This window comes from Ranitomeya variabilis, chromosome 8 (genome assembly GCF_051348905.1).
Source record: "Ranitomeya variabilis isolate aRanVar5 chromosome 8, aRanVar5.hap1, whole genome shotgun sequence".
Lineage (NCBI taxonomy): Eukaryota > Metazoa > Chordata > Amphibia > Anura > Dendrobatidae > Ranitomeya > Ranitomeya variabilis.
The window spans coordinates 60,064,312-60,086,149 of NC_135239.1; the positions used below are offsets into that span (position 1 = coordinate 60,064,312).

A 21,838-nucleotide genomic window follows, 5' to 3' on the forward strand; every position below is an offset into this window, starting at 1 on the left:
ACAAGTATGTGCCCTTAACCCATGAAGCATTAGCGCTCCCTGAGTCCTTTCCAAAACCCAGTATTGCCAGTAAATTGTAATCTATGGGAAAATACTGATGTAATTATACTTTGAGATTTTATTTCTTAATTTTTAAAAATGTTTTCAGCTTTTTGCTGAAATCAGATCTCAAATTTTCAAAAAAATTAAACATTATACATTATTATATTTGTTTCATTTTCTTACTACATTTTTTATGTAACAGTTTTATTGCTCTAGCCCTATTCTTAATCATATATAATCCTATATAATCCTAACTCTATTCCTAATCTGGTCCCTAACCCCAGCCCTAAGCCTAGCCCCGGGCCTAACCATAACCCTGAATAAGTCCCTTTCCTTACTTGTAACACTAGCTCGGATTAGAAATAATGTAAAAGTATAAAAGCAGCTCTAACTAATAAATGAAGACAGTATTGAGCGGCAAAGCGAATGCCCACCTAACTCTACTTATACAGAACGCACAAGGTGGGATGATTTTGCCAGTGGCTGCTGCTCTCTACATAAGCAAAGACCAAAATTACAAATCTCAGTATAATGAAGTGAGCTTTATCATAGAAGATGCTGCCTAAGCAGAGTACAGCAGCCTATGGCAAACTCATCTGGAGTGGTCTACTCTACATAGCCAGAAACAAAGACAACCGAAAATAAATAGCTAATGAATGAACACTGGTTATATGCACTGCACATGATTAGAGCTGTCTCCAATAATTAGCTGCTCATCTTCTGTCACCATAGTCACTGCTTATACATGGCACTGAAGTCGAAATCAGTTTGTCACAGACTTCTGTGCTCTGCATAGGCAGGAATCAAAACAAACGTTATTATCCGTAGCTTTGACATTTCACCACTGCTTATACTGAGTACAGCAGTAGATGAGAAACTAATATTGCTTGCTTTGTTCACATCCACTCGATGCAAATAATGTCGAGCTCTCAGCTGATTCTCAATAAGTACAATGGTCAGGTATACAGTTTATTGATGGTTGTGTGGACCAATAATACATTGTTAAAATGGGCCCAACAATCCTAACATTATCTGTGAGATAATACTCAAGTGATGGAAAATTGCAAAAATAAAGATTAGATCAACTAACTAAAAACAGTAAAACAGAAACAGATTTAATTTTATTACAACCCGTATATCAAATTGATACATTCCTATAGCATATACCCTGGAATCCTATTGGTCAGTTACTGATCACATGACCAGTGCCATCCAGGTGCCCGTGCGCTCAGTTGACAGTTGAGGAAAGTGACAGTTGGAGTTGATGGTGAAGGTGAAGAATCTGTCTGTGGATTATAAGCAAAGCGCTAATATGGAGAAAGAAGAGTTTGTAGGGAGGAAGAGAGAGAGGAAAAGAAGACACGTGGATTCATCCGCTGATGACAAGACTTCAATCAAAAAACCAAAAAGGATGGGAAGCAAGATTAGAAAAGCAGACTCAGGACGGAAGACGTCTCCCACCCCAGAAATGGAGCGAGTGGATGAGGACGTCATTGCCCAATGTGAGGGGCTAAAGAACAGAAGACACTTCAACTCATCGGCTGATGAGAAGTCTTCAATCAAAGCGCCCAAAAGGAAGGGCAAAAAGAGGAAGAATCCAGACGCAGGACAGAAGATGTCTCCCACCCCAGAGATGGACCGAGTGGATGAAGACGTCATTGTCCAGAGTAAAGGACCAAAGTACAGAAGAATCGGCCTGGACTGTGCAGAGGAAGGAAAGACACCAATTATTAAGACCAACATTCAGGAAAAAAAAGACCTGCAGAAGGACCCAGGAGGCTCAGGTAAGTAGAGAAAAAGAAGTATCAATTACAGAGAAAGTTATTGTACATGTTTTATATCTCCACATGTAATCCGGGGATCAGGGTCCTCGCTCCTCCTGTACCAGTCGCTGACTCGTATTGGTCAGGATTATTGCACCTGTTATTACCATGTATTCTCCTTCTCACATGTAAAGCGCTATGGAGGAAATGACGCTATAATAATAATAAATAATAATAATCCTAGTGATATTTGTATGAGGATTTTCCGTCTCTTAGGAGGTTATTTCATGAGCATTGCGGTTGTTTATCAGCACCATACGAGGTCTATTTAGAAATCCTCGTGTATGCCTTGTGTCAAATGTCTGCAGTATCTGCCATATTGAGTTCTGCTCTTATATGCAGTGGTGTACCACCAATGGCGGCGGGCCACGCCACTACAATGTGGCCCATGAGCCAGGGAAGCCCGGTGTCAGCTCACTGGGCCCTATACACTGCATGAGCCTCACACAGCCTCCCAATATACAGCATGAGCCCCACACATTCTTCCTATGTCCAGCATGAGCCCCACACAGCCTCCCTATATACTGCATGAGCCTCCACACAATATAATAAGCCCCAATGGTCCTCCATAGAATATAATGCCCCCATGGTCTTCCATACATTATAATACATATAATAATGCACGCCCCATGGTCATCTATACAATATATTGAATCTCCAATTGTCCTCCATACAATACAATGCACTCTGCAGTGGCATGGCCCGCCGCCATTGGTGGTACACCACTGCAGTATATAGAGAGACTGTGTGGGGCTCATACAGGTTATGAGGAGGCTACATGGGGCTCATGCAGTATAAAGGGAGGCTGTGTGGGACTCATGCTGTATATAGGGAGGCTGTGTAGGGCTCATACTGTATAAAGGAAGACTGTGTGGGGCTCATGCAACATAAAGGGAGGCTGTATTGGGCCCATGCAGTATATAGAGAGGCTGTGTGGGAATCATGCTGTATATAGGAAGACTGTGTGGGGCTCATGCTGTATATGAAGAGGCTGTATGGGGCTTATGCAGTATATAGGGAGGCTGTGTGGGGCTCATGTAGTAATAATAATAATAATAATTTTTATTTATATAGCGCCAACATATTCCACAGCGCTTTACAACTTATAGAGGGGACTTGTACAGACAATAGACATTACAGCATAACAGAAATCACAGTTCAAAACAGATACCAGGAGGAATGAGGGCCCTGCTCGCAAGCTTACAAACTATGAGGAAAAGGGGAGGCACGAGAGGTGGATGGTAACAATTGCTTTAGTTATTTGGACCAGCCATAGTGTAAGGCTCGGGTGTTCATGTAAAGCTGCATGAACCAGTTAACAGCCTAAGTATGTAGCAGTACAGACACAGAGGGCTATTAACTGCATAAAGTGTATGAGAACACGATGCAAGGAACCTGATTATGGGTTTTGTTTTTTTTTTGTTTTTTTTATTATTAGTATATAGGGAGGCTGTGTAGGGCTCATACTGTATATAGGGAGGCTGTGTGAGGCTCATGCAACATATAGGGAGGCTGTGTAGGGCTCATGCAGTATGTAGAGAGGCTGTTTGGGGCTCATGCTGTATATGAAGAGGCTGTATGGGGCTTATGCAGTATATAGGGAGACTGTGTGAGGCTCATGTAGTATATAGGGAGGCTGTGCTGGGGCTTATGCTGTATATGGGGAGGCTGTGTGGGGCTTATGCTGTATATAGGGAGGCTGTGTGGGGCTGATGCTGTATACAGGGAGGCTGTGTGAGGCTCATGCTGTATATAGGGAGGCTGTGTGGGGCCAATGCAGTATTTAGGGAGGCTGTATGGGGCTCATGCAGTATATAGGGAGGCTGTGTGGGGCTCATGCAGTATATAGGGAGGCTGTGTGGGGCTCATGCTGTATAAAGGGAGGCTGTGTGGGGCTCATGCAGTATATAGGGAAGCTGTGTGGGGCTCATGCAGTATATGGGGAGGCTGTGTGGGGCTCATGCTGTATATAGCGAGGCTGTGTGGGGCCCATGCAGTATTTAGGGAGGCTGTATGGGGCTCATGCTGCATATAGGGAGGCTGTGTGGGGCTCATGCTGTATAAAGGGAAGCTGTGTGGGGCTCATGCAGTATATAGGGAGGCTGTGTGGGGCTCATGCAGTATATGGGGAGACTGTGTGGGGCCCATGCAGTATTTAGGGAGGCTGTATGGGGCTCATGCTGTATATAGGGAGGCTGTGTGGGGCTCATGCTGTATAAAGGGAGGATGTGTGGGGCTCATGCAGTATATAGGGAAGCTGTGTGGGGCTCATGCTGTATATAGGAAGGCTGTATGGGGCTCATGCAGTATATAGGGAGGCTGTATGGGGGTCATGCAGTATATAGGGAGGCTGTGTGGGGCTCATGCAGTATATAGGGAGGCTGTGTGTGGCTCCTACAGTATATACAAAGGTTGTATGGGGCTCATACATTATATAGGGAGGCTGTGTGGTGCTCATGCAGTATATAGGGAGGCTGTGTGGGGCTCATTCAGTATATGGGGACGCTGTGTGAGGCTTATGCAGTATATAGGGAGGCTGTGTGGGGCTCATGCTGTATATAGGGAGGCTGTGTGGGGCTCATGCTGTATATAGGGAGACTGTGTGGGGCTCATGCAGTATATAGGGAGGCTGTGTGGGGCTCATGCTGTATATAGGGAGGCTGTGTGGGGCTCATGCTGTATATAGGGAGGCTGTGTGGGGCTCATGCTGTATATAGGGAGGCTGTGTGGGTCTAAGGCTGCCGTCACACTAGCAGTATTTGGTCAGTATTTTACCTCAGTATTTGTAAGCCAAAACCAAGAGTGGAAGAATTAGAGGAAAAGTATAATAGAAACATATACACCACTTCTGTATTTATCACCCACTCCTTACAAATACTGATGTAAAATACTGACCAAATACTGGTAGTGTGACGGCAGCCTAAGACTTCAGCAGGCGGAATATTACTTTGTAAAGGCTGGAAAGTTGGGAGATACGCTTTTCTGTGACCCCAGCAATTTTTAAAAATTTTTTGGGAGGGGGGAACAATTGGAACTTCTGCTCCAGTGCCCCATGATTTCTATGTACGCCCCTGCTTATACGGCTCCTGTAATGCAGAGTATATTGCCCATATTGCTGGGTTCTCCTCAGTTGTCCGTGCTCCATCTCCTGACAGCAGTGGTAGACCAGTGACATGGAGCTGCTGTCCCCTAATGTATAATGCAGGGTCTCATCCTCATTTATCAAAACTGTTCATTAAATTGTCTTTGTTGCCCATAGCAACCAACCAGAGTTCAGCTTTCATTTCTCAAAATGCTTAGGTAAAATGACCGCTGATCTCTGATTGGTTGTTATGGGCAGAGTAGATAGTCCTGATGTACGGCTGTGTGCACACGTGTTTTTGCTGCGTTTATTCAGTGCAGATTTGTCATAAAACGTAAAGTGTTTCTTGATGCCAGAAAAGTGAATGAGAATCCTGAAGTCTCATGCTCACCTTGCTTATCTGTGACTTGCAGATTTGGTGCAGATATAAATCCGTAGCATGTCAATTCTTACAGCATTTTTCCTGCAGATTTCACTCATTCTGAGTGGGGAAAAATCTGCCCCAAACTCACAAGTAAACATTGCAGCAAAAATGCGCGTTTTGCCACAGTGTTTTACCTGACATGACTTCTTTTAGACAAGTCTACAACCATCTCTATAGCTGCATGGGAGACATACAGAGTGACAAGGAGGGTGAAGCTGGGGGTCCGGGGAAGAGTCTGAGCTGTCAGGAGGGATTCATAGCTGGAGAGGTCATCTTACAGGTCACAAGACGTCATCTTACAGGTCACATGACCTCAGAGACTGACTTCCTGTTGGAGCGCCCCCAAGGGCTAGGGGTACTCAGCAGCGGGTCCTTCGGTTCTCACGGTGGCTGACCCAGTCCGTGGCCCTCGGGAGGTCCATTGTAAAAGGGGAAAGGTCTTTAAAGGGATATGTTCGTGACGCCACCTGTGGTATTCGGTCAGGGTGACCAATGCTGCTTAGGGGTCCGCTGGGGTGATGTTATGGCAGCTAGATGGTATACCTTCCCACAGGTGAAGTGTGTCCCCAGGGCTTCCCAGTGTGTAGATGGTGGATGGCGTGAGACGCAGTGAAGAACGAGGACACAAGGTTGCAGTCTCTTTACCTTTACTGAAGGCTTCAGCATCCACAGTCCAGAGCACCAGATCACAGGGCAGGCAGAGTCCAGCCGGTTTGGAGGAAAATCCAGAGTCCCCTTATCCAGGTGGAAATCAGTAGCCTTCCTCTAGCCCCTGGGTGTTGTAGTACCTTATTGCTGAGCCTCTCATAAGGTCCTCACAACTGTTGTAGATGTTCTAGATGTTGTGTCTCTCTCTGTCCCCCAGATGGATAGGACAAACCCGTATGACCGGTGGCGTGAGGCTTTTTACAGGGACTCTATCATGCCCCAGCCTCTTGTGGGTGCCACCTTGCCTCCTGGGTATAGGGCGGGCAGGTAACGTGGAATTAGCTGTCCTGCCGGTCTCTGGAGCAAGACATAGAGAACTGTTGCTCTCTCGGTGTTCTGGCTTCCGGGATCCTGCTCCTCAGAAGGAGGCAGCCTGTGTCGGGCACAACTCCTTCTGGTTTCCTCTCCTTTTGCTATGACTTCTCCTCACTCTCTACAATACAGTTCTCTGTTCGTGTCTCTTTCTGGAAGCTGCCGCACGTGGGGCAGGCGCAGCTCCGTGTCCTACTGTCTAGGCCTCTGACAGGATCCCACCCCTGTCAGGGACCAACTACCTGAGCGGAGCTCAGATAGCAACTGCCTGAACGGAGCTCAGCCAGCTTCTGTCTAACTTCCTATCCAGACCACCAGTTTTACCTAATTGTGAAGAGTGCCCTAATAAATAGGAGCATAGCTCCCCCTGGTGGACTGGAGTGTGAAATGTGTTGTGTGTTGGTGTTACCTGGTAGTGAGATCTCATTTATCGCCTCCAAACGTAACATCACTCCCCCCGAGAGGAGAATGATATTACTGCAACGACCAGGACCCTGGGGCGCTGCACTGTCAACACATTAGTGCATGTACTGGAATAGTTATCAGACCGGAGATCACATGACCCAACTCCCTATAATGAAGGGGGGATGTGTCAATGTAACTGATGTGGGATGAAATAAAGCACTTCTGGACGACCCTTACATTATACATTTCTGGGCAGTCCACTCATTACTCTGCACTGACGTTCTAAAACATCAATGGAGTGTAAGCAGCTTGCACAAGATGGTGAAGCTGTGGGGTGGGGAGCAGACTGTCAGCCAGACTTCCCAGACAGGAGGTAAAACCGGGCTTATTACCATGCTCACCATCTCCATGGTTGAATACACTGTGCTAAACCAGCGCTTCTGTATACAGAGTAAGAAGAGATTAGGAAACATGGACTGTGCTTCCTTCTCCAGATCCAGAGAACATGTGACGCTAGATGTAGGGAGGGACCAGGAGCTGCTTGGCTGTAGGAGGTCAGGTCAGCTCTGCCATGCAGGCCGGAGGCTGAAATTCTCCTGTAACTGGGGAGAATATACCAGCCTAAGCTACAGGGTAAATTTGCAATAATAAGAATGTTAACCCCTTGATGACCGTGGACATGCTGGTACGTCCAAGGTCGCCTCCCTCTGATTTTATCAGCTGACATGTGACCCTAACAGCTGCGGTTGGAATCGCTATCCACCCGCGGCTGTTAACATGTTTAATGCCGCTGTCAATCTCTGACAGTGGAATGTAACATGATCGTGCCGGAAGCGCATCACAAACCCTGCCCATCGACACCCACGTCACATGACCGCGGGCTGCTAATGAGTTGGCATGACAACCCGGAGTCTGCGGAGACCACTGTCATTGTCATCACCCAAACTGCTGTGAGTATTTTAGCTACAGAAACGCCCTGCCATGTGTAGCACAGGTGATCGGAGGATCGCAGCTTCTAGTCTCCCATGGACCATTGTTCCCAGTAAAAAGTAAAAACACATTCCCCCATATGAACAAGAAAAGGGAATCTAAAAATGCCATAAAAAAAGTAAGCCCCATGTAAGGCAAAAAAAGGCAAAACTTTGGATATCCAAGTGAGAACATTCTTTTTAGAGCACTTATAAGCTCATGTATGAGAAAACCCGAAAAAGTGTATGGTCAGGAATGGGGGGAAGCAGCCTGGTCGCAAACTGGTTAAACAGCTAGAATACTGAAGGCGAGTGATCTTTATATATGGAAAAAAATACTGGAGTGATTTTCTAAAAAGGAGACTGTCAGCAGGTTTGTCTGCAAATTTATATTTTTAGCTGCATCATTACTGAGAAAACGTAGCTTTAATCTGAGTTACGTTGCTCCCGAGTTTTGGGAATTCTGTGACTATGACATGCCCCTGGCATTCTGCAGTAAGTGCTTTACCGCACCTCTGCTCTGGAGTGACAGTTGTAGCATTCGTCCAGATGCCCGTTTAGATGCCCCTCCAGATGCAAGTCAATTTGAAAATGGCGCCCGCCATGCCTGCGCAGTAGCAGCTATCAGTATGTATAGATTCCATAGCTGCTATTGCGCAGGCGCTGGCGTCACTATCTTGGAGGAGGAAATCTTTTCTTTCTTCTCCAGCTAGATGGCGCCGCCGGGGCCTGCACAATAGCAGCTATCGGATCTCTATATACACCGGTAGCTGCTAGTGCGCAGGTGCGGCGAGCGCCATTTTCAAATTGATTTTTTTTTCTCCAAGCTGAATAACATGAATAAAATGTATTCGTGTCACAGTAAACATGCGATTATGCTGCAGTGCAGGTGGCACGGCCGGCACCTTCCTGCAGAAGCACTTTTTTTTATGTATATACAGATATTCAATATGCAAACTAGTGGGCAGGTCAGTGAGGGATCAGGGACCTGTCAGCAGTCGGCATTATTAATATATTATCAGACACCATATACACCAAACACACCTTAGGGCATGAGAATCTCATTAACACAAAACTGAAAATACAGATTAAAGAACAACCACATCACCCAAGGTATCATTGTAAGGCCGGGGTCACACTTGCAAGTGCAATGCGAGACCCTCACCTCAATTCCTGGCACTGCTGCCGGCACTTGGGACCGGAGTGTTCAGCTGTATAGAAATCCATGCAGCCGCACACTCCAGTCCCGAGTGCCAGAGGCAGTGCTGGGTATTGAGGCGAGAAACTCGCACAAGTTTCTCACATTGCACTCGCAAGAGTGACCTCGGCCTAATCAGTATAACGGCGCCGACCTGACACTGTGTGTAGGTTACTGTGCACAATCCTGCTGACAGGATCCCTTTAAACACCTTTTCAGATCTCCCGTCTAGAGCTGCCAGCACAATACTGTAGCACTTTGCTGTTTCCATCAGTCCCATAAATTTTGAGTTGAAAATAGCAATATGCATGTTTCACCACTATCATATACAAAAACCCTCCTCAATGGACGACTGCAGGGGTCCTTTTGTAGTGATCATGAGAGTCCCAGGGTAAGATAGGTGATAAGTAGAGTCGGGAAAATGTATTCAAGTGAAGTTCAATTTTACAAACATCACTATTCTTTTCCATATTTTTTGTAGTTTGCTCCTAAGGAATTCAGTAAAATACCGTATTTTTCGGACTATAAGACGCACCGGACCTACCCCTGATGAAGTCACAGTAGTGACGACACGCGTCGGGTCGACCACGCAGGATTCGGTCCCTTTTCTCTTTATTCCAGCCTCCCTGGCCACCCTCATGGTATGAGCATGTCCATTAGGAATCTTTGTATATTCTCTACCAGAAGCAGGATTTGCCACTAGATCTTTAATATTGCCTTCACAGCCAGTTAACCATAACTTTTTTTGATCTCTGATGGTTTTTTTTATTTAGCTGTGGCACTTTACTGGTAGTCTGAGTGATTAAGACAGGACTAATTGTTTGTATTATCTCAGCTAGTGAATTTTGTATGCTCATATATTGGGTACCAATCTAGTCTTATTATATTTGTTTCAGGGAGATTTATTTGCTATATCATAAGTATGGAGGTATATATATAAAAGGGTCCGCTCCTGTGTGTATAGATCTGTCTTCCCACTATTCTCTTGGGTAGACTTTTGTTGTGTTTTATGTATTTTAAATGTTTTTATATTGTGAGTGGTGTGGTTTAAGGACTATGACTTAATAAAAATTTTGAATATTAGATGATCCCTGCAGTTTTGCATGTCTCTTTTTCTTGTTTTGGTTTAACGCACCGGACCATAAGGCGCACCCCAAATTTGGGGTGAAAATTGCAGAAAAAAAGATTTTTTATAAGATGGGGGTCCGTCTTATTGTCCGAGTTTACAGTATCTTACCTGAGGGCTAGAAAAAAGATAACCTCAAGCACTCATAAGTCTTATTTTTATTGAATGGAAATCCACAGCCGATATAATAACAGAAAAAACTTTTTCCAACGTTTCGGCCTACTTCTGGCCTTCCTCAAGGGTATTTTTCTATACATAAACATAAATACAAAAATAACCAAAATCATCATTTAGTCAATGAAAAACATATATCACCATCATATAGACAATGAACACATATTTATTTATAAAATATCATATATATGTGTCTGCTTGTGGATAATCTAGAAACATAAAAAACATAAAGATAATTTAGACTGATGTCAACAAACTGCCAGTATCCTGATCGAAAAAGAGAAAAAAAAGAGAAAAAAAACTTGACACAAAGGCCAAGAATCAAAAATATATCGCCCCAAACATATTTTAGCTACTAACAAGGTGAACAACCAGACACCCTATGAAGGAGCCCCAGAGACCAGAAAAACACCCATTGGTGATCTAAGAGCTACTAGTCCATAGTAAAAAAAGGGAATCACAAATTGTAGGTGATCAAAATAACTAACCTGTAACAGGGAAATCGGCAGGCATACCGTACGTCAGCTCCGGTGTGGTGAGAAATGTGCGCAATACTGAAGGAAGGCTCTTTTTATGTGCCACCATCGCTTCCACTTCCGGGTGCATCATGTGATCCGCAGTAATCACTGCTGGGAAAAAAGGAGTGCCATAGAGACTTTAGTGCGCAGACGCGATAGTGAACCGAGTGCGCACGCGCCAGTAATGGACACCGGAAAAGGCCGAAAAAATCCGAGTCCAAAAAGAGTAAGTGCGCAGCAGCAATAATGAACCACCGAAGGGTTAGTGCGCAAACATAGTGGTGAGCTGAGTGTGCACGCGCCTATAAAAGACAATGAAAAAAAACAAAAACAGCCCCGCAATGATGAACCAAGTGCGCATTTGTAACAAAAAGACCACAAAGAAATATGAAAAGCGCCAAGAAAAGACATATGACCGGAGTTGTACCGTATATAATTTATAACTAAGTTAATTATATATAGAAATTATGCCATATAAAAAAGGGGGGGGGGGGGGAAACACAGAAAGTAAAAGAAGGAGAGATAATAAGGAGGAAAACATTGCCAGGCTCGCTAGGTGACCTAAAACAAGAGAAAAGGAATATTAATATCCTTATATATCTGCATTGAAACAACACTCACAATCATTATTTGTTATAAACGAATCACTTCGTACTCTCTATTGAGACCCCACGGCTCCAGGGTCTGTAATGTGTAAATCCAAAACGCCTCACGTAGTTTCAATCTCCTGATCCTGTCACCCCCACGCCTTGATAAGGGAATATGCTCAATCACTTGATATTTGAGCTGCGATATGTTATGTCCCATCTTGATGAAATGAGCTGGGATAGGTAACATGAGCCTTTTGCATCTAATAGTCGACTTATGTTGAGAAATACGGTCTCGGATATGCTGGGTAGTTTCTTCAACATATCCGAGACCGCAGGGACATTTTATAAAGTAAACCACATAAGAAGAGTCACATGTAAAATAACCATCTATCGGGAAAATTTTACCCGAACGGGGATGAGAAAAAGTGTTGCCTTTGGAAATGTTGGAACATTGCAAACAATGTAAACATGGAAACGTTCCACGCTTCTGTGTTACCAATGTCCTCTGGGTTGATACCCTACTGGAACCAATGTCTGCTCGAACCAACATATTCTTAATATTAGAAGGTCTCTTATAGCACATCATGGGTAATGTATTAAATTCCGGGACATCAGGATATGATTGGCTAAGAACATGCCAATATTTGTAAATACAATTCTTTATAATCCGGGCGTAAGGATGGTACGTATTCACAAAAGGAATCCTACATTTTTTCTCAATCTTAGTGGTGGGAGTAATGTCAATATTTGATAAAATTTCATTCGGATACCCTCGTTGTTGAAATTTGTGTGCCATCTCATCCATACGTATAGATCGTTTTGAAGTGTCCGAAACTATTCGTGTAACTCTCTTAAGTTGAGATTTGGGCAAAGATTTTTTAACGTGTTTAGGATGACAACTAGTGTAAAATAGCAGACTATTTTTGTCTGTTGGTTTAGTATATATGTCAATATCTAAGATGCCATTTTCTCCAAAACCAATCAATGTATCCAAAAAGTTAATCTCAACGGTGCTTTTCTGTAAAGAAAAAGTAAGACCAGGAATACATAAATTAATCTCATTAAAGAACTGTAACAGAAGAGACTCATGACCATTCCAAATCAAAAAAATATCATCAATATATCTTTTCCATAGAAGTGAATGTGCCTGAAATAAAGGATTAGTGTAGACATATGTTTCTTCAAATGCTGACATGAAAATATTGGCATAGGGGGGTGCCATATTGGACCCCATGGCTGTACCAGTTTTCTGTATATAAAATTGATCAGAAAAAAGAAAAAAATTCCGATGTAAAATGAGATAAAGAATCCTCAAACAAAAGTCCACCTGTAAAGTTGAAAAAGTGGTATGCTTAAATAGAAATTGTTGTACTGCAGCAATACCTTGATCATGAGCTATGCAGGTGTAAAGGCTATTTACGTCTAAGGTCACTAAAAAACACCCTGAAGGAACAGGACCAATAGATTTTAATTTCGTCAAAAATTCTGATGTATCTTTCAGATAAGAAGTAATGCATGGTAATAAGGGGGTTAGAATGCGGTCTAAAGTGATTGCAAGAGGTGATAAAATGGAATTTGTTGATGCCACTATGGGCCGACCTGGTGGATTCCAAAGGTTCTTATGGACCTTAGGAAGAACATAAAAAACGGGAGTGATAGGATATTGATTAATAAGAAACTCACCCAATTTTTTATCGATAGTACCATTCATGGTAAAGAAGTCAACGACCTCACGTATCTCCTTTGCTATCTCAGATGTAGGATCTCTCTCAATTTTCTCATATGTAATTTCATCAGACAAGAGAGACTGAACTATAGAAACATAATGTGTCTTGTCTAACACCACAATTGAACCCCCTTTGTCTGCTGACTTTATTACAATTTGTTTATTTACTTTTAATGTCTTGATTGCTTCCTGCTCATCTCTAGATAAATTACGCTGTACCCGTAAAGTACCCCTTTGAATATATTGAAGATTATTCGCTATATCCTTCTGAACCAAAGCAATGTAGGTTTCCACGGGGTGATAAGACCGTGGAGGACTAAAACTACTGGGTATATGAAGCTTTAAGTCTTTAAGTACAAACTGAGCAACTGGTGGTATAAGCCCAGATCCTTGAAAAGAAGACACAGTGTCAATATTATCATCTCGTTCCCCTTGAAAATGAGCCTTTAGTCTTAGTGTCCTAAAAAACCGATGCAGTTCCTGATCTAGAATAAAGGCATCAAATGCGGGGGTTGGACAGAAGGAGAGTCCCTTCTGTAAGACCTGTAATTCTGCGGGAGAGAGGTTATAGGAGGATATATTATAGACGATCTGATTGTCCCCACCTGTGAACGCGTGCGTATTCGTGTGTTGTCGAACGGGATGTTTTCATTACCTGAGGGCTGGCGGTGGCAGAGCAGGGTCACAGGAGGCATGGTGTCGGCAGAGGGGGGGTGATGCAGTACGGCGTGCACCTGAGCAGGGTCCCTTCCTGCTTAGGTGGGTGACGCCACGGCCTGGTGTTCGCTTCTCGGCTTCAGGAAAATGGCCGCCGCGATCCCCATCTGCGCACGGGCGGCATCCCGCGGCCATTTTCCTGAAGCCCCGGGGAGCAGAGCGCTCCATCTCCGTACGTGCGGCCTCAGGAAGATGGCCGCCACCACCGATAACAACAGGATTCACCCGGCTCTGCTGCATTACCGGGCTGCTGCATCACCTCACTGGGGAAAGGGACCCCGCTCACTGTGCCTCCTCATCCCCGCACCTCTGCCGCCACACCTCTGCCGCCGCACCTCTGCCACCGCACCTCTGCCACCGCACCTCTGCCGCCACGGTAAGCCTGCATTGCGACTATTAGACGCACCCCCCCATTTTCCCTTTTTTTGGGGGAAAAAGTGCGTCTTATAGTCCGAAAAATACGGTAGTTTCCACAATTTTTGTTGAACTGTACAGAGTCGGCCGAAGGTTAAAAAACTAATGTCTCTGCTGCTCGTTGTCCCCCTTACGGTCCTCAACACCTCTACTTACCATCACTGTGCCCTGAGACCTCAGGCATCTTCACGCTAGGCTGGGAGTAGACCCTGGGTGTCCCTGAGTCTGGAAGTCCTGGTCTACAGTACTCGTTGTAAGGCTGTGGCACATGTCGTAACATCATGACTTGCTTCATGACTCTAGCAAGGGACTTCTAGCTGCAAGTAGGCCCCAGGACATCTCTTTGGATGAGCAGGGAATTCACAGGCCTAGTCATGGACAGAAGTCCCGGCCTAGTTTGAAGATGACCGGGTTCCATCAGTGCATGCTGGCGGTAAGGAGCAGCGCCAAGGACCTTGTGGATGACAAAGAGCAGAAAAGTGGAGATGTGAGGGGAGTATTCATTTTCTGGGTATTTTTTACTGCATATTATGCTTGGGGAGTCTTTCCATACCCCAGTACCTGAGAGCTTAGTAAAGGAAATCGAATTAGCTGAGAATAAATTCACTGTAAATCGAATGTCCAGGTAAAATCCAGAATGCTGTAGATAAGCCCCTGATGCCGGTGGGCTTAGCTCATCTTCGATTTGGGGGGTGACAAGTTCCCTTTAACAGACAGAACCGTATAAGATTAATTACATGAATACTAAGTTGCTTATTAATAAAATCCATTAAAGGGATCCTGTCACCAAGTTTGGCCTGTGTGAGATACGGCCACCACCTTTTAGGGATGATATACAGTATTCTATAGTGCGGTATATCTGCCCTCAACGCGACATGTAAGAGAAAAAAAGACCTTTTATTATACTCACCTGCAGGGCGGTCCGGTCCAAAGGGTGACAATGTTCTTTGTTGTGAATTTGGATTCTGGGCTCCCCCGGTGGCCGCTTGTGGAATTGGACTTGTCATCCTCTTTCCTGTTTCACCTGGTTCCATCAGTAGTGGGTGTCGCTATTTAAGCTCATTTCTCTGGTGGTTTCTTGCCGGTCAACAATGTTATCTGATGCCTCTCAGTGCTTGTTCCTGCTTCTAGACTACTACTAGATAAGTTGGACTTTTGTCCTTGTTTTGTTTTGCCTATTTGTTCCAGTTCACAGCTGAAGTTTTGTTACTGTGTCTGGAAAGCTCTCGTTGATCAGGGATTGCTACTCTGGCGTTATGAGTTAATGCCAGAGTTTAAGGTAATCTCTGGATGGTGTTTTGTTAGTGTTTTTCTGCTGACCATGAAAGTATACTATCTGTCTTCTGCTATCTAGTAAGCGGACCTCAAATTTGCTAAGACTATTTTCCTGCTGCGTTTGTTGTTTCATCTGAACTCACCGTCATTATATGTGGGGGGCTACTGTCTTCTTTGGAATATTTCTCTAGAGGTGAGCCAGGTCTTATATTTCCCTCTGCTAGCTATTTAGGTCTTAGGCCAGAGCTGGGCATCTAGCGATAAATAGGAAATGCTACCTGGCTATTTCTAGTTGCGCGGCAGGCTTAGTTCATGGTCAGTATAGTTCCATCTTCCGAGAGCTTGTCCCTCTATAGGCTTGCTATGATCTCTGCCTGCAGAGATCATGATAGTTTGACCGGCCAATAAAGTGTTAAAGACCCAGGTTTAGAAAGGAGAGTTATAAGAAGTCTGCTGGAATTTTTTTTTTTTTTTTTTTTTTCCTCCAGTCTGCCTTGCTGCAGTCTTTTTTCTCTCTCTCCTCCTAATCTCTGTATGCTCTGTGTGCACCTGACAATAATGGATCTCCAGAGTGTAACTGCGGGTTTGAATAATCTCATCACGAAAGTACAAAATTTACAAGATTTTGTGGTACATGCTCCGGTATCTGAGCCGAGAATTCCTTTGCCGGAGTTCTTCACAGGGAATAGAGCTAGCTTCCAGAATTTCCGAAATAATTGTAAGCTTTATTTGTCCCTGAAGTCTCGTTCAGCTGGAGACCCTGCTCAGCAGGTTAGGATTGTGATTTCCTTGCTCAGGGGTGACCCTCAAGATTGGGCCTTCTCATTGCCAGCAGGGGATCCTGCGTTACGCGATGTGGATGCGTTTTTTCTGGCCTTGGGCTTGCTTTATGAGGAACCTCATTTGGAACTTCAGGCAGAAAAAACTTTGATGGCACTATCTCAGGGGCAAGACGAAGCTGAAGTTTTCTGCCAAAAATTCCGTAAATGGTCTGTGCTTACTCAGTGGAATGAGTGCGCCTTGGCGGCAACTTTCAGAGAAGGTCTCTCTGATGCCATTAAGGATGTTATGGTGGGGTTCCCTTTGCCTGCAGGTCTGAATGAGTCCATGACAATGGCTATTCAGATTGATAGGCGTCTGCGGGAGCGCAAACCGGTGCACCATCTGGCGGTGTCTATGGAAAAGACGCCAGAAAGTATGCAGTGTGATAGAATTCTGTCCAGGAGCGAGCGACAGAATTTTAGACGGAAGAATGGATTGTGTTTCTATTGTGGGGATTCTACTCATGTTATATCGGCATGCTCTAGGCGTACAAAGAAGCTTGATAAGTCTGTTTCCATTGGCACCATTCAGTCTAAGTTTATTTTGTCTGTAACCCTGATTTGCTCTTTGTCATCCATTGCCACGGACGCCTATGTTGACTCTGGCGCCGCTCTGAGTCTTATGGATTGGTCCTTTGCCAATCGTTGTGGTTTTGATTTAGAGCCTTTGGAGACTCTTATTCCTCTGAAGGGGATTGACTCCACCCCATTGGCTAATAATAAACCACAATACTGGACACAAGTAACCATGCGTATCAATCCGGATCACCAGGAGATTATTCGTTTCCTGGTGCTGTATAATTTACATGACGATTTGGTACTGGGATTGCCATGGTTGCAGTCTCACAACCCAGTCTTGGACTGGAGAGCAATGTCTGTGTTGAGCTGGGGATGTAAGGGTATTCATGGGGACGTACCTTTGGTTTCTATTTCGTCGTCCATTCCCTCTGAAGTCCCTGAGTTCCTCTCTGATTATCAAGACGTCTTTGACGAACCCAAGCTTGGGTCGTTACCTCCGCACCGTGAGTGCGATTGTGCCATAGATTTGATACCGGGTTGTAAATATCCAAAGGGTCGTTTGTTTAATTTGTCTGTGCCGGAACATGCTGCTATGCGGGAATATATAAAGGAGTCTTTGGAAAAGGGACATATTCGTCCATCTTCTTCTCCCTTGGGAGCTGGGTTTTTCTTTGTCTCAAAAAAAGACGGCTCTTTGAGACCATGTATTGATTATCGGCTTCTGAATAAGATCACTGTTAAGTATCAATACCCATTGCCATTGCTTACTGATTTGTTTGCTCGTATAGAGGGTGCTAAGTGGTTCTCTAAAATTGATCTTCGTGGGGCGTATAATTTGGTGCGGATCAGGCAGGGGGATGAGTGGAAGACCGCATTTAATACGCCCGAGGGCCACTTTGAGTATTTGGTCATGCCTTTTGGTCTTTCTAATGCCCCTTCAGTTTTCCAGTCTTTTATGCATGATATTTTCCGCGATTTTCTGGATAAATTTATGATAATATATCTGGATGATATTCTGATTTTTTCTGATGACTGGGACTCTCATGTCCAGCAGGTCAGGAGAGTTTTTCAGGTTCTGCGGTCTAATTCTTTATGTGTGAAGGGGTCTAAGTGCGTTTTTGGGGTCCAGAAAATTTCCTTTTTGGGGTATATTTTTTCTCCCTCTTCCATTGAGATGGATCCCGTCAAGGTGCAAGCTATTTGTGACTGGACTCAGCCCTCCTCTCTTAAGGGTCTTCAGAGATTTTTGGGCTTTGCCAACTTTTACCGCCGATTTATTGCTGGTTTTTCGGATGTCGTTAAACCACTGACTGATTTGACCAGACAAGGCGCTGATGTTGCTAATTGGTCCCCTCATGCTGTAGAGGCCTTTCAGGAGCTTAAGCGCCGTTTTGCCTCTGCCCCTGTGTTGCGTCAGCCTGATGTGAATCTGCCTTTTCAGGTTGAGGTTGACGCTTCGGAGATCGGAGCTGGGGCAGTGTTGTCGCAGAAAGGTTCCGACTGCTCCGTCATTAGGCCTTGTGCCTTCTTTTCTCGCAAATTTTCGCCCGCAGAGCGGAATTATGATGTTGGGAATCGGGAGCTTTTGGCCATGAAGTGGGCGTTTGAGGAGTGGCGCCATTGGCTCGAGGGGGCTAGGCATCAGGTGGTGGTATTGACTGACCACAAAAATTTGATTTATCTTGAGACTGCCAGACGCCTGAATCCTAGACAGGCGCGCTGGTCTTTATTTTTTTCTCGCTTTAATTTTGTGGTGTCATACCTACCGGGTTCTAAGAATGTTAAGGCAGATGCCCTTTCTAGGAGTTTTGACCCGGACTCTCCTGGTAATTCTGAACCCACAGGTATCCTTAGGGAGGGAGTAATTTTGTCGGCCGTTTCTCCTGATCTGCGGCGGTCCTTGCAAGAGTTTCAGGCGGATAGACCGGATCGTTGTCCGCCTGATAGACTGTTTGTTCCGGATGATTGGACCAGCAGAGTCATCTCTGAGGTACATTCTTCTGCATTGGCAGGTCATCCCGGAATTTTTGGTACCAGGGATTTGGTGGCAAGATCCTTCTGGTGGCCTTCCCTGTCACGAGATGTGCGAGTCTTTGTGCAGTCATGTGACGTTTGTGCTCGGGCCAAGTCTTGTAGTTCTCGGGCTAGCGGACTGCTGTTGCCCTTGCCTATTCCTAAGAGGCCTTGGACACACATCTCGATGGATTTTATTTCAGATCTGCCTGTTTCCCAGAAGATGTCTGTCATCTGGGTGGTCTGTGACCGTTTCTCTAAAATGGTCCATTTGGTTCCTCTGCCCAAGTTGCCTTCTTCTTCTGAGTTGGTTCCTCTGTTTTTTCAGAATGTTGTCCGATTGCACGGTATTCCTGAGAATATTGTTTCTGACAGAGGTACCCAATTTGTGTCTAGATTTTGGCGGGCATTCTGTGCTAGGATGGGCATAGATTTGTCTTTTTCATCTGCTTTTCACCCTCAGACTAATGGCCAGACCGAGCGGACTAATCAGACCCTTGAGACATATCTGAGGTGTTTTGTCTCTGCTGACCAGGATGATTGGGTTGCTTTTTTGCCATTGGCAGAGTTCGCCCTCAATAATCGGGCCAGTTCTTCCACCTTGGTGTCCCCGTTTTTCTGTAATTCGGGGTTTCACCCTCGATTTTCCTCCGGTCAGGTGGAATCCTCGGATTGTCCTGGAGTGGATGCGGTGGTGGAGAGATTGCATCACATCTGGGGGCAGGTTATGGACAATTTGAAGTTGTCCCAGGAGAAGACTCAGCGTTTTGCCAACCGTCATCGTCGTGTTGGTTCTCGGCTTTGTGTTGGAGATTTGGTGTGGTTGTCTTCTCGTTTTGTCCCTATGAGGGTCTCTTCTCCTAAGTTTAAACCTCGGTTCATCGGCCCTTATAGAATATTGGAGATTCTTAATCCTGTTTCTTTCCGTTTGGACCTCCCTGCGTCCTTTTCCATTCATAACGTTTTTCATCGGTCGTTATTGCGCAGGTATGAGGTACCTGTTGTACCTTCAGTTGAGCCTCCTGCTCCGGTGTTGGTTGAGGGTGAGTTGGAGTACGTTGTGGAGAAAATTTTGGACTCTCGTGTTTCCAGACGGAAACTCCAGTATCTGGTTAACTGGAAGGGTTACGGCCAGGAGGATAATTCTTGGGTCAATGCATCTGATGTTCATGCTTCTGATCTTGTTCGTGCCTTCCATAGGGCTCATCCTGGTCGCCCTGGTGGATCTGGTGAGGGTTCGGTGCCCCCTCCTTGAGGGGGGGGTACTGTTGTGAATTTGGATTCTGGGCTCCCCCGGTGGCCGCTTGTGGAATTGGACTTGTCATCCTCTTTCCTGTTTCACCTGGTTCCATCAGTAGTGGGTGTCGCTATTTAAGCTCATTTCTCTGGTGGTTTCTTGCCGGTCAACAATGTTATCTGATGCCTCTCAGTGCTTGTTCCTGCTTCTAGACTACTACTAGATAAGTTGGACTTTTGTCCTTGTTTTGTTTTGCCTATTTGTTCCAGTTCACAGCTGAAGTTTTGTTACTGTGTCTGGAAAGCTCTCGTTGATCAGGGATTGCTACTCTGGCGTTATGAGTTAATGCCAGAGTTTAAGGTAATCTCTGGATGGTGTTTTGTTAGTGTTTTTCTGCTGACCATGAAAGTATACTATCTGTCTTCTGCTATCTAGTAAGCGGACCTCAAATTTGCTAAGACTATTTTCCTGCTGCGTTTGTTGTTTCATCTGAACTCACCGTCATTATATGTGGGGGGCTACTGTCTTCTTTGGAATATTTCTCTAGAGGTGAGCCAGGTCTTATATTTCCCTCTGCTAGCTATTTAGGTCTTAGGCCAGAGCTGGGCATCTAGCGATAAATAGGAAATGCTACCTGGCTATTTCTAGTTGCGCGGCAGGCTTAGTTCATGGTCAGTATAGTTCCATCTTCCGAGAGCTTGTCCCTCTATAGGCTTGCTATGATCTCTGCCTGCAGAGATCATGATAGTTCTTAATCCGACGCCTCCCATCTTCTTATGATCGCCGTCCTCCTTGCTTTGTGTGGATGACACGTCCTTGCATCATCCGCACAGTCTCCTCGGCATCGCGCTCCTGTGCAGTCATACTTCTCAGCCCTTTTGAGTGGAGAGCGAAGTACTGCAGTGCGCGTATGTCAAGGCTCTTTGTCTTTTCCCGGCACCTGCGCACTGAAATACTTTATTCTGCGCTCAATATGGCAGAGAAGTATGACTGCACAGGAGCGCGATGCCGAGGAGACTGTGTGGATGACGCAGGGACACGTCATCCACGCAAAGCAAGAAGGAGGACAAGGATCGTAGAAAGATGGGAGGTGCCGGACCAAGAACATCGACACCCCTTGGACCGGACCGCCCCACAGGTGGGACTAATAAAACGTCTTTTTCTTGTCTCACAGGTCAGGTTGAGGCAGATATATCGCATTATAGAATGCTGTATATCAGCCCTGAATGGTGGTGTCGTATCTCATATTGGCCAAACCTGGTGAAAGCTTCGCTTTAACACAATTTATGAAATGAAGAACAAGCTTTACTTAGAACAGAAGATTTCCTCAGTGTGAATAATGTCCTGTAAATGTTAGATTTATTCTGACATTTCCCATTCATCCCCCCCTGATAGGAGGCAGCGGTGTTCGGCCATCCAGCTCCATCATAATCTCTCATTCCATCATGGATAGATTATTATTCCACCATGTGATCGGAGTTGGAAGCTTTGGAAAGGTCCTGATGGCGGAAGATACTTTAACCCGCAAAGAATTTGCAGTGAAGATCATCGGCAAAACAGCCCTGCTGGCCGGAGGGGATAGGCTGGATGTGATGGTGGAGAGGCGAGTTCTGCAGCTGGCATCTGGAAGCCCCTTCCTCGTCCACTCAGCCTTCGCATTTCAGACCAAGGTATCATTGTGACTACTTAGCGCTATAAGATTTGGCCACTTCTCTGATGTTGGTGACCTGTTCATCTGAATGGGAG

At 45.1% G+C, this 21,838-nt stretch overlaps 2 protein-coding genes across 4 annotated transcripts in view; one reads left to right on the forward strand and one right to left on the reverse strand.

The window, feature by feature from the left end:
- The window catches only part of LOC143788926 (fatty acid hydroxylase domain-containing protein 2-like), a 325,226-nt gene that overhangs the window by 91,622 nt on the left and 211,766 nt on the right, over positions 1 to 21,838 (reverse strand). The window lies entirely within an intron of this gene.
- LOC143788701 (protein kinase C delta type-like) overlaps positions 1,342 to 21,838 on the forward strand; it is a 32,796-nt gene continuing 12,299 nt past the window's right edge. The window contains exons 1-2 of the mRNA XM_077278532.1: positions 1,342 to 1,826; positions 21,488 to 21,762. Coding sequence (XP_077134647.1) covers positions 1,355 to 1,826; positions 21,488 to 21,762 — 747 coding nt within the window. The 5' untranslated portion in view covers positions 1,342 to 1,354. The remainder of the gene's footprint in view (positions 1,827 to 21,487; positions 21,763 to 21,838) is intronic.